General features: G+C 48.9%; 1 protein-coding gene across 7 annotated transcripts in view; it reads left to right on the top strand.

Moving 5' to 3' along the window:
* Window positions 1-16,684, top strand: part of LOC133251293 (core histone macro-H2A.1) — an 81,807-nt gene that overhangs the window by 23,218 nt on the left and 41,905 nt on the right. For all 7 annotated transcript variants that reach the window (XM_061423555.1, XM_061423553.1, XM_061423557.1 and 4 more), the window contains exons 3-4: window positions 10,767-10,873; window positions 11,318-11,515. In XM_061423555.1, coding sequence (XP_061279539.1) covers window positions 10,767-10,873; window positions 11,318-11,515 — 305 coding nt within the window. The remainder of the gene's footprint in view (window positions 1-10,766; window positions 10,874-11,317; window positions 11,516-16,684) is intronic.

Here is a 16,684-nt window from a genome sequence, read left to right as displayed (position 1 = left end):
ATGCTGCAGTGCTTGTTCAGTGGTTTAGTAATTCATCTGTAATGACCTATTTGTGACAGAGTTACCAAGCTCTGACCAGGTACAAGATTCTGAGCTGGGTGCTGCGTGGGGGGGTGGGGCGGGGGGTGCGTCTGAAGAATCACTGTTGATTTCAACAGATGTGTATTGACTGTCTGACGGGCCAGACATTGCAGAGGACATATTAGTGACCCCAGGTCTGGGACTGTGCCGTTCTCACCCCTCTCTCATCATTGTAGACTCTGTTGCTCAGCACTTGGATTTTTGTTGAAGGGGAAGAAGACCAGTTAGGGGAAGGATGAGTTTCTGGAGGGGAGGGGATGGTGCTAATGGCAGATGCTACCAGGAAATTGGTAAGAATGAGAGCTGAACTAGACTCCTGGAGTTTTTAATGATGAGTAATTAGGATTAACCTCAGGGCATCATGGCCCAGCCCAGCCTGAGGATAGGCTAGTGGCAGAGCAGCAGTTGGTGGCAAACAGGAAGGCACTGGGGGTATTTCAAGAGTTGATCTCTCACTCCCACCGGAAAAGGATGTCTCAGCTGTACCTCGCATCGCAGAGGGAGCCAGGAGGTCTGGTTAAAGTGGCAGTGTCCCAGGAGGGGTGCTCAAAGTATACATACCCCCGGGTCCCCCTGTGAATGAACATCAAGAATGGCTTTAAAGGACCTGCTAACTTACTGAGAGGAGGAAGTGAGTAAGAATTCCACAAATATCTCTTCTCTCAATATCTTCCTATTAAAATTATCAGCAACTAATAAAGCATATTTATAGCCCTCTTACTTTCTTTCCCTGTCTCAAGGCTTCTGTGTCTAGTCAATCCAGCAGAAAATACTATAGAGCAAAAAGCCACTCCTCAGAGCTATAAGTAAGTTCTAGCAAGTACACAAACGCCAAGGGGCACTGACCACAGGCGGCCTCCCTCTGTCTCCCGGCCTGTCTCTCCCCACCACCCCCTCCAGCTCTGGTGCCCGATGATGACACACATTCTCCTCTGGTTTGCCAGGCTCAGCCAGCCTACAGCTCTGACCTGCCTCCACCTTCCCTCCTTCCCTCTCTCTCCCTTCATCTTCCACCCTACCTTCTTCCTTTTCAGACAAGTGCCCTCCATCTAGTGGCCAGAAAGCGTTATGTTCCCTGGTACTTTGAGAGGCCTGTGGGGTCTCCCGGGGGACCTGTATCGAATTGCCTTGATAGAAGACTTTTATATATGTCTTCCTTAGAGAAGGCGGCTCCATCTCTGCCAGAGCCCACATTTCTTGCCTGCAGAAGTGTGAGAACCTCGTGGAAATCCAGGGTCTCTGGAAAAGGTTAGCTTTCGGTTTCCCTTGCTGCCAGTGTCCTGATTGATGCTCCCTGTGGTAATTGGTACCTGAGGTAGTCTTTGGTTAACAGCTCTCTGTTGGCTCTGTAAATCTGGATGTTGACCACCAAAAGTCAGTGTCTGCTGTTCATTCAGAAAATGCCAGTCCTTAACTCCAGTAGCATTGTTTTCTTTGCCCTTCCACCTCTGCCCCAGGCCCTGGCAGTCTCCCTCCCAGATTAAAACTGTGGCTTGTCAAAATGTGAGTTTGGGGGCACAGAGGGCAGTGTTTGAGTGCAGGCAAAGGCAGGGCCGTTTAGGTAATAAAATACCTGCCATACATGGAGCGTTTACTGTGTGTCGGGCATTGGCTAAGTGCTTGACATTGAGTAATTCACTGAATCCACAAACCACCTATTTTGCTTAGGAGGAAACTGAGGCTCCAGGAGTTTGAAGTACTTCTCAAAGGTCACTGAGCACAGTAACTCATCTCTACTACTACTACTAAGTCGTGTCAGTCGTGTCCGACTCTGTGCGACCCCAGAGACGGCAGCCCACCAGGCTCCCCCGTCCCTGGGAACCTCCAGGCAAGAACACTGGAGTGGGTTGCCATTTCCTTCTCTAGTGCATGAAAGTGAAAAGTGAAAGTGAAGTTGCTCAGTTGTGTCTGACTCTTTGCGACCCCATGGACCACAGCCTACCAGGCTCCTCTGTCCATGGGATTTTCCAGGCAAGAGCACTGGAGTGGGGTGCCAGTGCCTTCTCCTAACTCACCTCTAGCAGAGCATTTCTGTAGGCTCTCAATGGGGCCGAAACCTTAGCTGTTAAAAGGAGAGCACTGGACTCGGGAGCACTTAGTCCACTTTGCCTCTCCTCTGGCTTCAGCGGACGTCTCCAGAAGGTGGGATATGCCCAGGCCTCCACACTGGCTCCTGTCCTCGTAGCCCAGCTGGGGAGGCAGGCCCTTTGTAATTTCACATGAGCGCTAGAGGGCACGTGGTGTGGATGTGCCAGGCGGGAGACAACCCCGTGGTCTGGCATGGGCAAAGAGGACAGGGGTCCTAAAGGATGAACCTGGAAGGACACGCAGTCCCTGACGGGAAGGAGGAAAGTTGAGGGCTTGTGGGAAGGAAGTGCGTGAGCACAAGCGGGGTGATGATGTCGGAGTGACGGGTGCTGGGCTCTAGGAAGGGGCAGTCTGATCAGTGTGGGAGGAGCTGCCTGTAGCAGCAACAGGACACACAGGTCCTCTGGGAGAAGCTTGCAGATGGCCGCAGTGAGGCGAGCGGAGGGCAGTGCCCAGTCAGTGTGGGTGGCTGTAGTGCTCAGCAGCACCGAGAGTGGACTAAGAGCCAACCGAGAGCCAGAAGGTTTATTCCTGATGTCCCTTCACTGTCCTCTTAGTGAACGAGAGGTGGAATCCTGGGTGACGGAGCTTAGACAAGTCCTTAGACCAGTGGGCCTCGCGTTGGGAATCCGTGTGGACAGATAGAGCTGGGGCAGGGCTATTAAAGGTGACCCCAGGCCCCTTCTAGGGGACCTCCCCTACTATGACACCCTTGTATGGCTCTAAAAAGTCATTTATGAAAGAACCTAAAAAGTCTTCACGTGCTCAGATTTTTTTTTTTTTAATCCCAGAAGCATGATTAAGCATGCCAGGACAGATGTCAAGGCGGGGGGTGCTTATGACACGCAGTTGCCAAGGCCAGTGGGGTGGCATCTAGCGTAGTCGCTTCTTCTCATTTATGCTATGTATTCAGTTTATTTCTTACATTTTGAAAAGATAAATTGCACACAAGATAAGCTCAGTCAGCGCCCAAGTGGGTAGAGCCAAATGTCTCCCTCAGACCTGGTCGCCAACTCCACTCCCAGGCAGCCGAGCTGTGCCATAGCTCCTAAATGGCATGTGTAAGCACGGGCGACAGGCATCGCCAGTGACAGGCATGCACCTCCCCGTAGGATGGCAGCCCACCAAAGCCCCGCTCCGCTCCTTGTTTCCACTTCAGAAGTCTGTCTCAGAAATGGCACCACGTCAGGGTTCTTTAAGTGAGTTTCCTCTTTACATCACACTCCTCAAATCTTTTCATTTCAGCAGACATCTCTGATTGTTCACCCCTTTCTGAGATAAATTAAGAACAAATGGCTATGATTTTCCATATCAAAAACAAACATACATATTAACCATCTCCTTGTAAATGAATTTCAAGTCCTTGAAATCAGTGAGCCGTGCGGAGAGGGCCCTGCCCGGCTGTTGGCCAGGCCTCCGGTTAGAGCAGGTTCCTCTGGCCTTCCCCAGCCACCTTGGCCTCCTGCCTTCCTCCTGGGGCCTCAACTTGTGCTGCCTCAGCAGCTGGCTCTGCTCCTGCGCACCACGCCACCCCCTGCCGGGTCAGACAAAAGCCCCAGACCCCATCCCTAGGCAGAGGCTGCCTGTGGGGCCGCCCTGGGTGCTGCGTAATATCAAGGCAAGTCTGGCAGCACTGAGGTTAAGCAGGTTCAAGTGCATTTTTCAAACATATGTAAACTGTTAAGTGTAACAGCAAAGGGTAAACTTTCAGGGGAGGAAACACCAGGTTTTCCATATTGCATCTCTCCTCCTCCTCTCAGCTCTCACGTACATCCCATCTATCCACCTAGCCAGACAGCCAGTTATTTTGATAGAGGACATCGAGGAAAAGAAAGAGTTTTCTTCTCCTAGAAATCAAGCCTGCTATACTCTATTAAGAGATAAAAGTGTGTGGTTGTGGCGTCAGTATTTGAAGTTGACTTTTACCAAGTGTTCTAGGCATGTAATTTGGTAACTCATTAATCCTCACAAGCCTAGAGGTGACCTCACGCCCCGTTTATAGAATGGGAAACTGAGGCACGGGTGTTTCTTGGCAAATCTCACAGCTCAGGGCAGGAGCTGGGATTCGCACCCAGCTTGTCTGACGGCATGCCCCCGCTTAACCATGGTGCTATGTGGGGCTGCAGCCACCATTGAAAATGGACCCAGGAGGTGAGCTCACACAGACCCTCCAGTGATCTGGGGAAGGAAGAGGAAGACTTTCCTGAGAGGCAAGATACTCAAGCACCAGACTGGGTTGGCGGGTTAGATGATGGTAATATTTGCCAAGAATCATAATCTTTTTCTTGTTAATGTGTATAATGCAAAAGTACTAATTATTTATTTTAAAATGTATAAAAGAATTAGCTTACTTTAGAAACTTGATACTAAGCTGCATTTCTTTCTTACTGGGAGACTTTGTGGGGAAGGTGGGATACTGGACTACATGCTGCCACCTGGACCCTGAGGAGGGGGGTCTGTCTTGTGGGCGTAACAGCAATGGCTGAGTTTGTGTGAGACTCAGAATATCTGCAGAAAAGTGACAGAATGGCTCATTGCTGCAAAATACCCTGTCCTCTGCCCAGAACATAACACCCCCAGTTACTGCTGTTCTGGGCAGAAGACAAGGTATTTTATTTTCCCTGTGGAATCACTGGTTCCTTGGAGGCCCCTGGGACAAGCAGAGTGGAGAGCTTTGCTGTGGCCCACAGGCGAGGCCCTGGTGCTGCAGGCCAATGGCTCAGTGGGCTTCAGTTCCTGCCACTCATCACCCGAAAAGGTGGATTCTGGGCTGCCGAGGGAATTGGAGGAAACTGGTGCAGTCAAGATGCAGGAAACACTTAGCAGTCAGTCTCCGATTGGGGTTGATTGGGTTAAGGCCTTCCAGAATAGTGTAAAACAGCTCTGAACTCAATGAACTGCTGATGGCAGCCTGATGAATGGAAGGAAATACAATAAACAGATTCCTTGTCACGTTGTTGGCTTCATAGCAAATATCTGTGTTCTCCCTGGGATTACGTGAACATTTGCTTTTCTTTGATTTCTGGTTGTTCTTTTTAATATTTCTTTTGTGAGAGAAGACGCTTCAAACAGTTCTGTAGGAGCCCCTGACTCTTTCCTTTGCAAGAGTTGTGTTTAAAGTTTGGCGCAGCCTCCACGCATCACCTGTTAGTTGTTAGGGGTCTAATTCTGCAAACCATGACTTCATCTCCCTGAAGGAAGATAGACACAATGCTTCAGTACAACAGATAGGACTATATGCAAGACGCTTGGAGAAGGAAAAAAAAGACACTAAGCCTTTGGTCTCTGAGTGAACTTGGAAAGTAGACCTGTCAGAGGCATTCACGTTCAGACAGCTGGGCTGTAGCCGAGAAGGCTGCCAAATAATGCTGTTACTCAAGGCTGTGGGGATCTCGTCAAGTGGCCCTAAAATGGTCGCATTCCTCGTGGCCAGGGTATGGTGGGCCCAGGGGTGCCTCTGCCCTGCCTGCTGCTCTGAGGGGAGAGTAAGGTTGCATCACTAGGCATGTGATGGAGCCAGTACCACTGGCCAGGGACTGGCCAGGAGTTGGAGCCAGAGATACTCAGGTGTTTTACCAATTAGATCTTAAAAAGATCTTAGAACAGGAGACTGGCACACGAGTTGGCTAGTGTAACTCATCATTCGACCTGACCCCTTTGCAGGGTCTGTCACTGCAGAACTTCACCAAGCTGAGTTGTCTCAGAGGTGACCCCCCAGGCTCTGAGCCCCAAACCTGTCCCAGCGTTGGTCATTGGTGACAAAGTTAGAGGGGGTGCAGACCCTGGTCAGGGGTCTGTTTCTTTTCCTGCTAACCACTCTTTGCTGATTTCTTACAGATTCCATTTGTTTCGTTTACAGTCTCTGCACTGTGGCTCCTGAAACTCCCTCTGAGGCAGGATCCAAGCACAGAGCACTGCAAACCATGGAGAAAAGAATTTTCGTCTGTAAATGTGGTGCTTGTCTAGTTCTCTTTCTCAGAATCCCTTTTCTCAAAATAGACAGAGGCAAAAAAATTTAGAGACACACAAAACCTTCTGAAATACAAGATGAATCAAGTGCAGCAAACCCTCCCTGGTAGGAAGGCATGGATTCCATTCAAGTCTAGGTAGAGCTGAAGCTGGCTCTGGCCTGGCCCAGGAGGGGCCCGTCCCCCTGGGCAATGGGTACAGTGGCAGGAACCCAGGCATAGCCTTGAGCGCAGGGCTTCCACAGATGTGTCCTTGCTATCATTTGCAAAGCCAAGGATCACTTAACTAGGAAGGAAACTTAATCAGGAAATCTCCTTTAGTGGCATGTGCCCTGCCCCAAATCCTGAGCACTCAGCGCCCTCTCTCCCGCCCTCCTGCAAACAGGCCCTGGAGAGCAGATGGGAACTGATCCATCTTGTTGAGTTGCTGGCATTTTGCACCTCTCCTCCCCCCCTGCAGCAGGCAGCCCTCTTTTAGCCAGGAAAGCCCTTTACGATTGCCGTTTCTAAAACTGGACTGAGGATGAAAGAGGGGAACATATTACTGAATCCTTGGCAAGGGGCGAGTTTGTGCTCTGGGTTCCTGCTTCTTCCTGGTCTCTTGTCAACTGCCCCAGCCCTCTGCCTGCCGCAGTGCAGGGGTAGGGTGGAGCCGGGAACACACTTCTCATAAAAGGTGTGTCTCTGAGGTGCTCCATCTTGTGTGTCCCTTGACGAAGGAGTTGCTATGGTAACTATCCATCTGGAAAACATGCAGGAGTAAACAGAAGATAAAGCTCTGGCTCAATCAACCAAACTGTGAACCTCTGCCCTTCTTTGTTACCCCATTTGATGCTGCTCCCTCCCTCCCAACAGGGCTGAGGGTCCACTCTTTGAAGACAGGGAGTGGGAGGGCCAGCTATCTTGGTCTTCACAGATCAAAAGTGAGCTGGAGTTTTGCAAAAAGAAAGGGGTTTTCTGGCTCCTTGGTGAAAAGGCAGAGGAATGACACAGAAAGGACACTTCAGCCTAGCTATTTCCAAGGTGCTAGATACTCCTCGCCGCACTCCACACACCTCCCCAAGCCCTCCATGTCCATCTCATCATCACTCCCAGATGGATCCTGTCTGGCATCCCTGAGTCCAGGCTGAATTAGCAGTTGTCACTATTTAGTTGCTCAGTTGTGTCCAACTCTTTGCAACACTGTGGACTGTAACCCACCACACTCCTCTGTTCATGGATTTCCCAGGCAAGAATACTGGAGTGGGTTGCCGTTTCCTTCTCCAGGAGATCGTCCCAACCCAGGGATCGAACCCACGTCTCCAGCATTGCAGGTGGATTCTTTACCACAGAGCCACCGGGGAAGCCTTGAATTACCAGTCAGCACAATCCTTGAGATTTTGCAAGTGGAGAGACTTGGGCCATTAGAGATTTTCCCCATAATGTGAGAGTGTAGGGGTGTGTGGGGGCTGTGAAACTAGTGGCAGTTCAGGGGATTTCCTGGAGAATTGATCTTACTTCTCAGCTGTGGGTGCTGCTTAGTGGGAAGCACGCTGCTTCTCATGCTTGTGTTCCATACTGCCTGTCCCTCACCCAGATGCTGGAACACACTTGGAGTTCTGGTGACCCTTCCCCACCCTCCAGGTCTTTGCAATTCATCGTTACCACCTTCCCCACAGGAAAAAAGCTAAAGTAGTGATGCCAAAAATAAAATGACCACATCCCTCTTTCCCCTACCCCCACCAACGGCCACTGTGCCTTCTCTAGGGGAGAGCCTGCACCAGTACTCTGGGCAGGAAGAGGAAACAGGCCACCTCCACTTTCCCGAGAAACCGTAATTTCAAACGATCTTCTTACCACAGGGATGGGCTTAGGGCACTACTGTGGGTTTCTCTGTCTCTTTCTCTCTCTGTCTCTTTTTTAATGAGGGCCTGGTAACGGATTCTTAGCACATTATGGGGACAAAGTTGTAATACCCCAGCCCCCTTCTGTATATTCCTGCTGTAGATAGTGATGGCCCCATGTTTCCTGTGGCCTCACAGTGGAGAAAGGCTGGGGAGGTGAGGGGTGGGAGAGGTCAGGAAGCCAGCCAAGCGGGCTGCAGCCCAGTGGTGCCAGCAGCCCCTCTCCAGCCTTCCTGCCACATGGGCTGGCTGTGGTGGCTCTCCTTCCTGTGCCCTGACTCCTAGGGTCTGGGATTCTGCTTGGCTTCCTCCAGGCGGTGAGTTGGACAATAGTGTTGTAGGTATACTGCCTCCTCCATGAACGGGGCAGAGTGGAGTTCAAACTGGGCTCATTTCTGCAGCTGGACATCAGGTCACTTAAGCATCCCAAGCACTCTTTCTTGCTTGGTCATGATAGGGTCATCTCCTCTGGGCTTCGGCACACGCAGCCAACCATCAGTTACAGGGAAGCTTCAGTAAAATTGACGGGATCCTGGTACTCAGACTGTTTGGGGAACAGTCCTTTTGAAGCTAATGGATGAGGGTGGGAGGTGTATTGATTACATCCCCTTCCTCCCTGGGCCTCACTCTGGTGCCAAGCACATGCACATAAGGATCCCTGTGACCTGGGAGCATCAAGCAGGCAGAGCCTCAGGTGCCCCTGGTGTCCACTTGTCATCAGTGCAGCGATTATGGAATTCCTGCCTTGGATTGAGGGGAACCCTCCTGATCCAGCTATGGGTAGCCAAGCAGCTGCAGTTTGACACACGGACTCCTTTTTGTATTGGGTTCATCTGTAATAGTGGTTTAACATTGTAAACCATGTAGGTTTAGTCACTAAGTTGTGTCCGACTCTTGCGACCCCATGGACTATAGCCCATTAGGCTCCTCTGTCCATGGGATTCTCCAGGCAAGAATACCAGAGTGGGTTGCCATTTCCTTCTCCAGGGTAAACCATGTAATATTGTAAAATTTAAATATGTGATTTTAATGTAGCTAGAATTTTTTTCCGCAGTTATTTTATAATGATGCCAAGTTTTAACTTTTTTTTTTTTAAGCTTTACAAAATTGTATTGGTTTTGCCAAATATCAAAATGAATCCACCACAGGTATACATGTGTTCCCCATCCTGAACCCTCCTCCCTCCCCATACCATCCCTCTGGGTCGTCCCAGTGCACTAGCCCCAAGCATCTAGTATCGTGTATCGAACCTGGACTGGCAACTCTTTTCTTACATGATATTTTACATGTTTCAATGCCGCCAAGTTTTAACTTTGCTGGACAAGTCTAGTGTTTACAACATAACTTTGAATATTATAAATCCTTTAGTACTAGGAAGAGGCCAGACTTGAGTTGAGCCCAGAAGGGTGGGCTAGATGGATATTGCAGGCAGGGCTGTGGTGTGGACAGAATTGCAGAAGTGGGGATGTAAGACACATTTGGGGACAGTCTGCATTTCTCATTAGGAAAATGAGACGAAAGTAACGAGGTTGACAGTTCACAAAGAGAACTAGGCCACCAAGGAGGGAAAAAAATCTCTTACTGAAGGGCATTTCCTCATTTCTCCCATCTTTGGTGCTTTTGGAGACCTGTCGTCTTGTCTGCTGAGACCTTGTCCCAAAAGATTGGTTAGTAACCTCTAACTTAGCACCAACTATAGGTCAGGCTCATCTCCTTCTGGGTTCTTAATTATTTTGTGGAAAATGTCAAATATACAGTATGTTAAGAGAGGAACTCTGATGTCTTACTCTCTCACGTCACAGTTGGACTTAACAGGTGTTAACTTTTAACACCTTTGTTACGTCACCACATTTGTTTTCCTCTGTAGACTTTTTCAGAATTATTTGAGTAAATTGCAGATACCAGAGCCTTTCACCCCTAAATACTTCAGCATGTATCTCCTAAGGACAAGATGCTCCCTTCAAAGTGGTAATACTGTTATCACACCCAAGAAAATCAGTAATTCCTTTGTGTCTACTAAGCCTACATTCAAATCTCAGTTGTCACCAGAATGACTTCTATAACTTCTTTTGCAATCAGTTTCCCATTGAGTATTGACACTTTGTATCTGGCTGTTGTGTCTGTGTAGCCTCTTTTAATCTACTACACCCCACCTCTTTTCTTTTATGTTTTTATGATGTTGACTTTGTAAAGGGTGCAGTCATATCCTTCTAGTTTTGAATCTGAGTGTGCAGGCATTCAACATTGATTCTGTTACATTGATTCTGTTAACAGAAATGTACTGAGTAACATGCCACCTCCCCCTGACATCCCAGAAACCCCTTCATGACTCCTAGCTCAGGGGCCACACTGCTGGCCCCATGGGGTTGATGCTGATGATATCTGGCATGCTGGCTGTGGGCAGCCCTGTTCTGGGAAGAGAGTTCAAATCTGAGCTCTACCACCCCTCACTGAGGGCCTTTAGCTGGTGGTTCTTTCTCCTCTCTAAACCTCAGTTTTGCATGTCCACAACAAATGGGCTGGGCTAGGGGTCTCCCTTATCCCCTCAGCTTTGCCTCTCGACACCTTTGTGACTTGCCACCAAGTGTTTCCAGGCAGACCGCCTGCAGCTTCATGGCTCAGGGTAGGGTCAGGACACTGCTGCCTGCTCCCCTTCCCGACACCAAGAACAGAGGATTTGGAAGGGTGCACACAGCTCTCTGATGCTATAATGTGACCATACGCCCTTCCTCTCCTTTCCCCAAAGCGGAGATTCTGGAGCTGGCTGGCAACGCAGCAAGAGACAACAAGAAGGGCAGGGTCACGCCCCGGCACATCCTGCTGGCTGTGGCCAACGATGAAGAGCTGAATCAGGTATGGGGCTCTCCTCTGCCTCCCTGACCTAAACACCCCAGCAGGTGGTCTTGCGGCCCAAGAGCTGTCTGTCCAGAGGGAGGATGGTGTTTGGCTGGCTGTCAAGGGTGTGGACTGCTTGTGACTGTTAGCCACTTCCCTGCCCTCCCCCCACCCCCCATGGCAATTTTTCCCCAAGACTTTATTGGTTGGGGGTGGGGGGAATAAAGAAAGATATTTGACTCTCCTGGAAGAAAGATGGTTTGGAAACTCCACCCAAGTGAAGGAGTCTGAAGGCCTGCTCCCTGTGTAGTGAGCCAGGGTCCTGTTAGCATCCTTGTAGATGCCATAGAGGAGAGAGCTCTGCCAACCAAGAGCAGGAGCATGGGTGGGGAGGATTGACTTCTTGAAGGTCATGGACGGGGTGGTCCGGCTCACTTTCTGCTCATTTGGTTTTCCTGCAAGCTGCTAAAAGGAGTCACCATAGCCAGTGGGGGTGTGTTACCAAACATCCATCCAGAGTTGCTAGCGAAGAAACGAGGATCCAAAGGGAAATTGGAAGCCATCATCACACCACCCCCAGCCAAAAAGGCCAAGTCTCCGTCCCAGAAGAAGCCCGTGTCTAAGAAAACAGGGGGCAAGAAAGGGGCCCGGAAATCCAAGGTGAGTATGTGATTTGGCAGGGATGTGTGAGGTGTGGGGCCAGGCAGGGGCAGGTAGGTGGGGTCACAAGGGTGCCCCTTCCTGCTGAGGGCTCATTCCCCTCTCGGGGTGGGGGCCTATGGAAACAAACGGAGTCAAGTGGCCAGAATCTGGATGCAAGTGGGAAACTAGATTTCCCTAGGCAGAGGTCATGTGGGGAGGTGCCGGGGCAGATAGCCCCAGGCTGGAAGGGGCCGGTGCCTGCCCTTCAAGGAGATGCCCACGCCTGTGGGGAGGGACCTGTGTGTGCAGGAGCTTCCCTGTGCGAGCAACTATCAAGTCCTGCCCAGAGGTGCCGGCTGCAACGCTTGCCTTTGACACGTCAGAACTGTTGTTGTGTTGCCATGGCTTCATGTCCTCTTCCGAGCCTGTTGTAGCAGGAATGGTTCAGACAGTTAGCTCTTTGAAATGATTGCCTTGTTAGGAGGAAAATGGATGTGTTGTCTGGGCTCCTCCTGCCAGACCCAGTTTGAACTGAGACTAGGCCATAGGTGCTGATCTTGTGGGGAGCGAAACCTTCTCATGAGTGTGACCTAATGTCTTCTGGAGTAGGGCGGGCCAGCTGATCCCAAGCCAGGATCTGGCTCATCTGCCCTTTGGAGGCCCACGCCTTTAACTGGTTGTACTCAGCCGTCTGAGACTCCCGGGTAACTGGGACGCATGCTCTCTGTTCCTCCTTGCTGGGCCCTGCCTCTCTGCTGTTGTCACAGACTCCAGGACCAGGAAGCTAGGGCCAGTGCTGCTCTGCGTTTAGTAAAATGGAATCTGAAGGCTGCCCTGTCCTATGGTGTTGTCTCAGGAGTCATCCTTCCGGCCCCCCAGCCAGACTAAGGAAATTCTTTGTGGCAGAAGGTGGCTTTCCTATTTTGTAAGTCATATCCCCTTGGAAATGCTGTGAGGGGTCTAATGCAGTGTCAGTGTCAGGACGTTTCTACCAGAGGCCTCACCGGAGTGAGATGGTGAGACACCTTCCCAGGACAGGTCTAGGAGCCTTGACCCAGAGCCACACACCAGCCCACGCTCCCAGCATGTCCCCTCCTCCAAGCTTGTCCAAAGATCAGGCAGGCCTTCACCAAATGGAGGGGTACCTTCTGAGACCTCTAACCTCCCACCCACACTGTTTGTGGACTCTTTAGCTAAGGTATTAAGAGGCTATATTTTTTGTTCACCCGTCTGTATGTAGACAGTCACTTCCCTCATTCCCTCAGTTCAGTTACTGAGTCGTGTCCGACTCTTTGCGACCCCATGGACTGCAGAATGCTAGGCTTCCCTGTCCATCACCAACTCCTGGAGCTTGCTCAAACTCATGTCCATTGAGTTGGTGATGCTATCTCATCCTCTGCCATCCCCTTCTGCCTTCAGTCTTCACTTTCCTGAAAACTACAAAATCAAAATTCTTCTTGCCCACAAAGCCTCTCAACCCCACCCCACCCCACCCCGCACACCAGGCTCAGAATCACTCCCACTTCTTTGAGAGAGAAACCTAATACTGGAGAGTGTCCTATAAGTTATTTCCAGACACTGCATTCCACCCAGCTCACAAGTCCTGGAGGAGGCTTGGGGCAGGCTAGGGGCAGGCAGGGGATTTCACAGAATGCTGTTACTCATTCCTGCTAACTATAAAATTAACAGATTGAACTGGTTTTTTTTTTTTCCCCTTACAACATTTGCATTTGTGGGGAGGGGCAGGACAGGGCAAAGCCAGGGCATCCTGGCTTTTTTAAATGTTAAAAAAGAAAACAGAGATGCCAAGTCCATCATCTCTTGATTGTGGGCCTCAGGGGGCTGGCTGCCCGCAGACCAGGGGCCAGTAGGGGCAGAGCTGCGTCCCTGCACGTAGCCTTCCTGTGCCGTGGCCAGAGTGTGGCCTTGCTCACATGGGCCACTGCTTCTTGATGTTTGAGCACCTCTTCAACTCCAGTGTGTCTGGCAGTCCTGGGTTGAACCTGATTCCCTATCATCCCCAGTCTACTGCCATAGTTTTTGCCCCATGACTTTATGAACTTCACAGCCTACCAAACATTGGGAATGCTTTTTCTTTCTTTTTGGACTCGAAATACAGAGGGCGTGTGTGTGTGTGTATGTCTTTAGCTTCTAGTAGCTACATTTGGAACTCGGTGTTTCTAATAACCATATGCCAATAATCACTTGAACACTCAACTTCTCCCTTGATTACAAAAGCAGGAAGTCTGTTATGGTGGTCTGTTTTTCTTCTACACAATAAAACACATTGTCTGCTTACTGTACCAGTATTTGGCTAACATTAAACCCTGGGGGAAGCTGAAATTGGAACCGTGAACAGCTAATTTTCAAAACATTTGTTTAATGTAAATTGTGGTGTCAGCTCCCAGAAACAGCAGAGAACCCTGCATCTCCAGGTTTAAGTGGAATGTTCTGAAAATAACCTTTCCAGAGACATGCAGAAAAAGCCTTAGTTACATGCTAAAGCACTTGTAGTGAAAGGGAGTTGGTATTTTTCAAGTGTCAACACTTGAATTCCAAATCATAATTTTTCCCCCAATTCTATGTAATTGGAAGATTTTGAAAGTCTGCAGTTGTGACAGCTGAGTCAGCTATAGTGGAAACTGTTAGAGAAGGCGACACAACGCACCAGGTGCTAGGCGTCCAGGGCCCTTGCAAGTGTCTTGGGGTTTCTCCTTCTAATTGGGTGGCCTCAGGTGAGTCTGTGCCTCAGTTTACCCCCCCTAGTGAAACAGTGGGTTCCATTCCAGCCCTACAGTTTAGTGCTTTAATGAATATTTGTGTGGGTAGTGTGTGTGAATTTGGACGGTATGAGAGAGTATGTGGTAATAAAATCTCACTCACACCACAGTCCTCCCACTTCTCCCCAGAGCAGAGTTTCCATGCACCCTTTGAGAAAGTCTAAGCACATGAAAGCATGTGGATATATAAAGCCTTCCCGATACTACTAGCTTTAAATATATATGTACACACACACATACATCTTTCAGTTCAGTTCAGTCGCTCACTCGTGTCCAACTCTTTACGACCCCATGAACTGCAGCATGACAGGCCTCCCTGACCATCACCAACTCCCAGAGTCCACCCAAACCCATGTCCATTGAGTCAGTGATGCTGTCCAACCATCTCATCCTCTATCGTCCCCTTCTCCTCCTGCCCCCAATCCCTCCCAGCATCAGGGTCTTTTCCAATGAGTCAACTCTTCGCATGAGGTGGCCAAAGTACTGGAGTTTCAGCTTTAGCATCAGTCCTTCCAATGAACATCCAGGGCTGATCTCCTTTAGAATGGACTGGTTGGATCTCCTTGCAGTCCAAGGGACTCTCAAGAGTCTTCTCCAACACCACAGTTCAAAAGCGTCAATTCTTCGGCACTCAGCTTTCTTCACAGTCCAACTCTCACATCCATACATGAACACTGGAAAAACCGTAGCCTTGACTAGACGGATCTTTGTTGGCAAAGTAGTATCTCTGCTTTTGAATATGCTATCTAGGTTGGTCATAACTTTCCTTCCAAGGAGTAAGCATCTTTTAATTTCATGGCTGCAGTCACCATCTGCAGTGATTTTGGAGCCCAAAAAATAAAGTCTGATACTGTTTCCACTGTTTCTCCATCTATTTCCCATGAAGTGATGGGACCAGATGCCAAGATCTTAGTTTTTTTAATGTTGACCTTTAAGCCAACTTTTTCACTCTCCTCTTTCACTTTCATCAAGAGGCTCTTTAGTTCCTCTTCGCTTTCTGCCATAAGGGTAGTGTCATCTGCATATCTGAGGTTATTGATATTTCTCCCGGCAATTTGGATTCCAGCTTGTGCTTCTTCCATGCCCAGCCTAGCATTTCTCATGATGTACTCTGCATAGAAGTTAAATAAGCAGGGTGACAATATACAACCTTGATGTACTCCTTTTCCTATTTGGAACCAGTCTGTTGTTCCATGTCCAGTTCTAACTGTTGCTTCCTGACCTGCATATAGGTTTCTCAAGAGGCAGGTCAGGGGGTCTGGTATTCCCATCTCTTTCAGAATTTTCCACAGTTTATTGTGATCCACACAGTCAAAGGCTTTGACATAGTCAATAAAGCAGAAATAGATGTTTTTCTAGAACTCTCTTGCTTTTCCGATGATCCAGCGGATGTTGGCAATTTGATCTATGGTTTGTCTGCCTTTTCTAAAACCAGCTTGAACATTTGGAAGTTCATGGTTCACGTATTGCTAAAGCCTGGCTTGAAGAATTTTGAGCATTACTTTACTAGCGTGTGAGATGAGTGCAATTGTGCGGTAGTTTGAGCATTCTTTGGCACTGCCTTTCTTTGGCACTGCCTTTCTTTGGGATTGGAATGAAAACTGACCTTTTCCAGTCCTGCGGCCACTGCTGAGTTTTCCAAACTGTTGAATTTTCCAAATTTGCTGGCATATTGAGTGCAGCATTTTCACAGCATCATCTTTCAGGATTTGAAATAGCTCAACTGGAATTCCATCACCTCCACTAGCTTTGTTCATAGTGATGCTTTCTAAGGCCCACTTGACTTCACATTCTAGGATGTCTGGCTCTAGGTGAGTGATCACACCATCGTGATTATTCTGGGTCATGAAGATCTTTTTTGTATAGTTCTTCTGTGTATTCTTGCCACCTCTTCTTAATATCTTCTGCTTCTGTTAGGTCCATAACATCTGTTCTTTATCAAGCCCATCTTTGCATGAAATGTTCCCTTGTTATCTCTGATTTTCTTGAAGAGATCTCTAGTCTTTCACATTCTGTTGTTTTCCTCTATTTCTTTGCATTGATCGCTGAGGAAGGCTTTCTTATCTCTCCTTGCTATTCTTTGGAACTCTGCATTCAGATGCTTATATCTTTCCTTTTGTCCTTTGCTTTTCGCTTCTCTTTTATGAATCTTATTCCCCAGTGATTTGGCAGTGTGGTTTCAGTGGTTACTGGTGCCAGCTTTGTATTCCAGTTCTGATAGTTCCTGGCTGTGTGACTTTGGAAAGGTTATTTCTCTAGCATCTCAGTTTCCTCATCTGTAAACTGGAGGTATGTCACAAGGTGGTTGGGAAGCTTAACAGAGAATCCATGTGGAATGCTTGCAGCAGTGTCTGGCACACATCAACTGTTTCTCTTACTCTCTTGGCAGTTGTTGTTCATCTTGGCA

Source organism: Bos javanicus, chromosome 7, assembly GCF_032452875.1.
Source record: "Bos javanicus breed banteng chromosome 7, ARS-OSU_banteng_1.0, whole genome shotgun sequence".
Classification (NCBI taxonomy): domain Eukaryota; kingdom Metazoa; phylum Chordata; class Mammalia; order Artiodactyla; family Bovidae; genus Bos; species Bos javanicus.
Note: the sequence above shows the minus strand (reverse complement) of the source record. Positions and strands in the feature narration are given on the sequence as shown.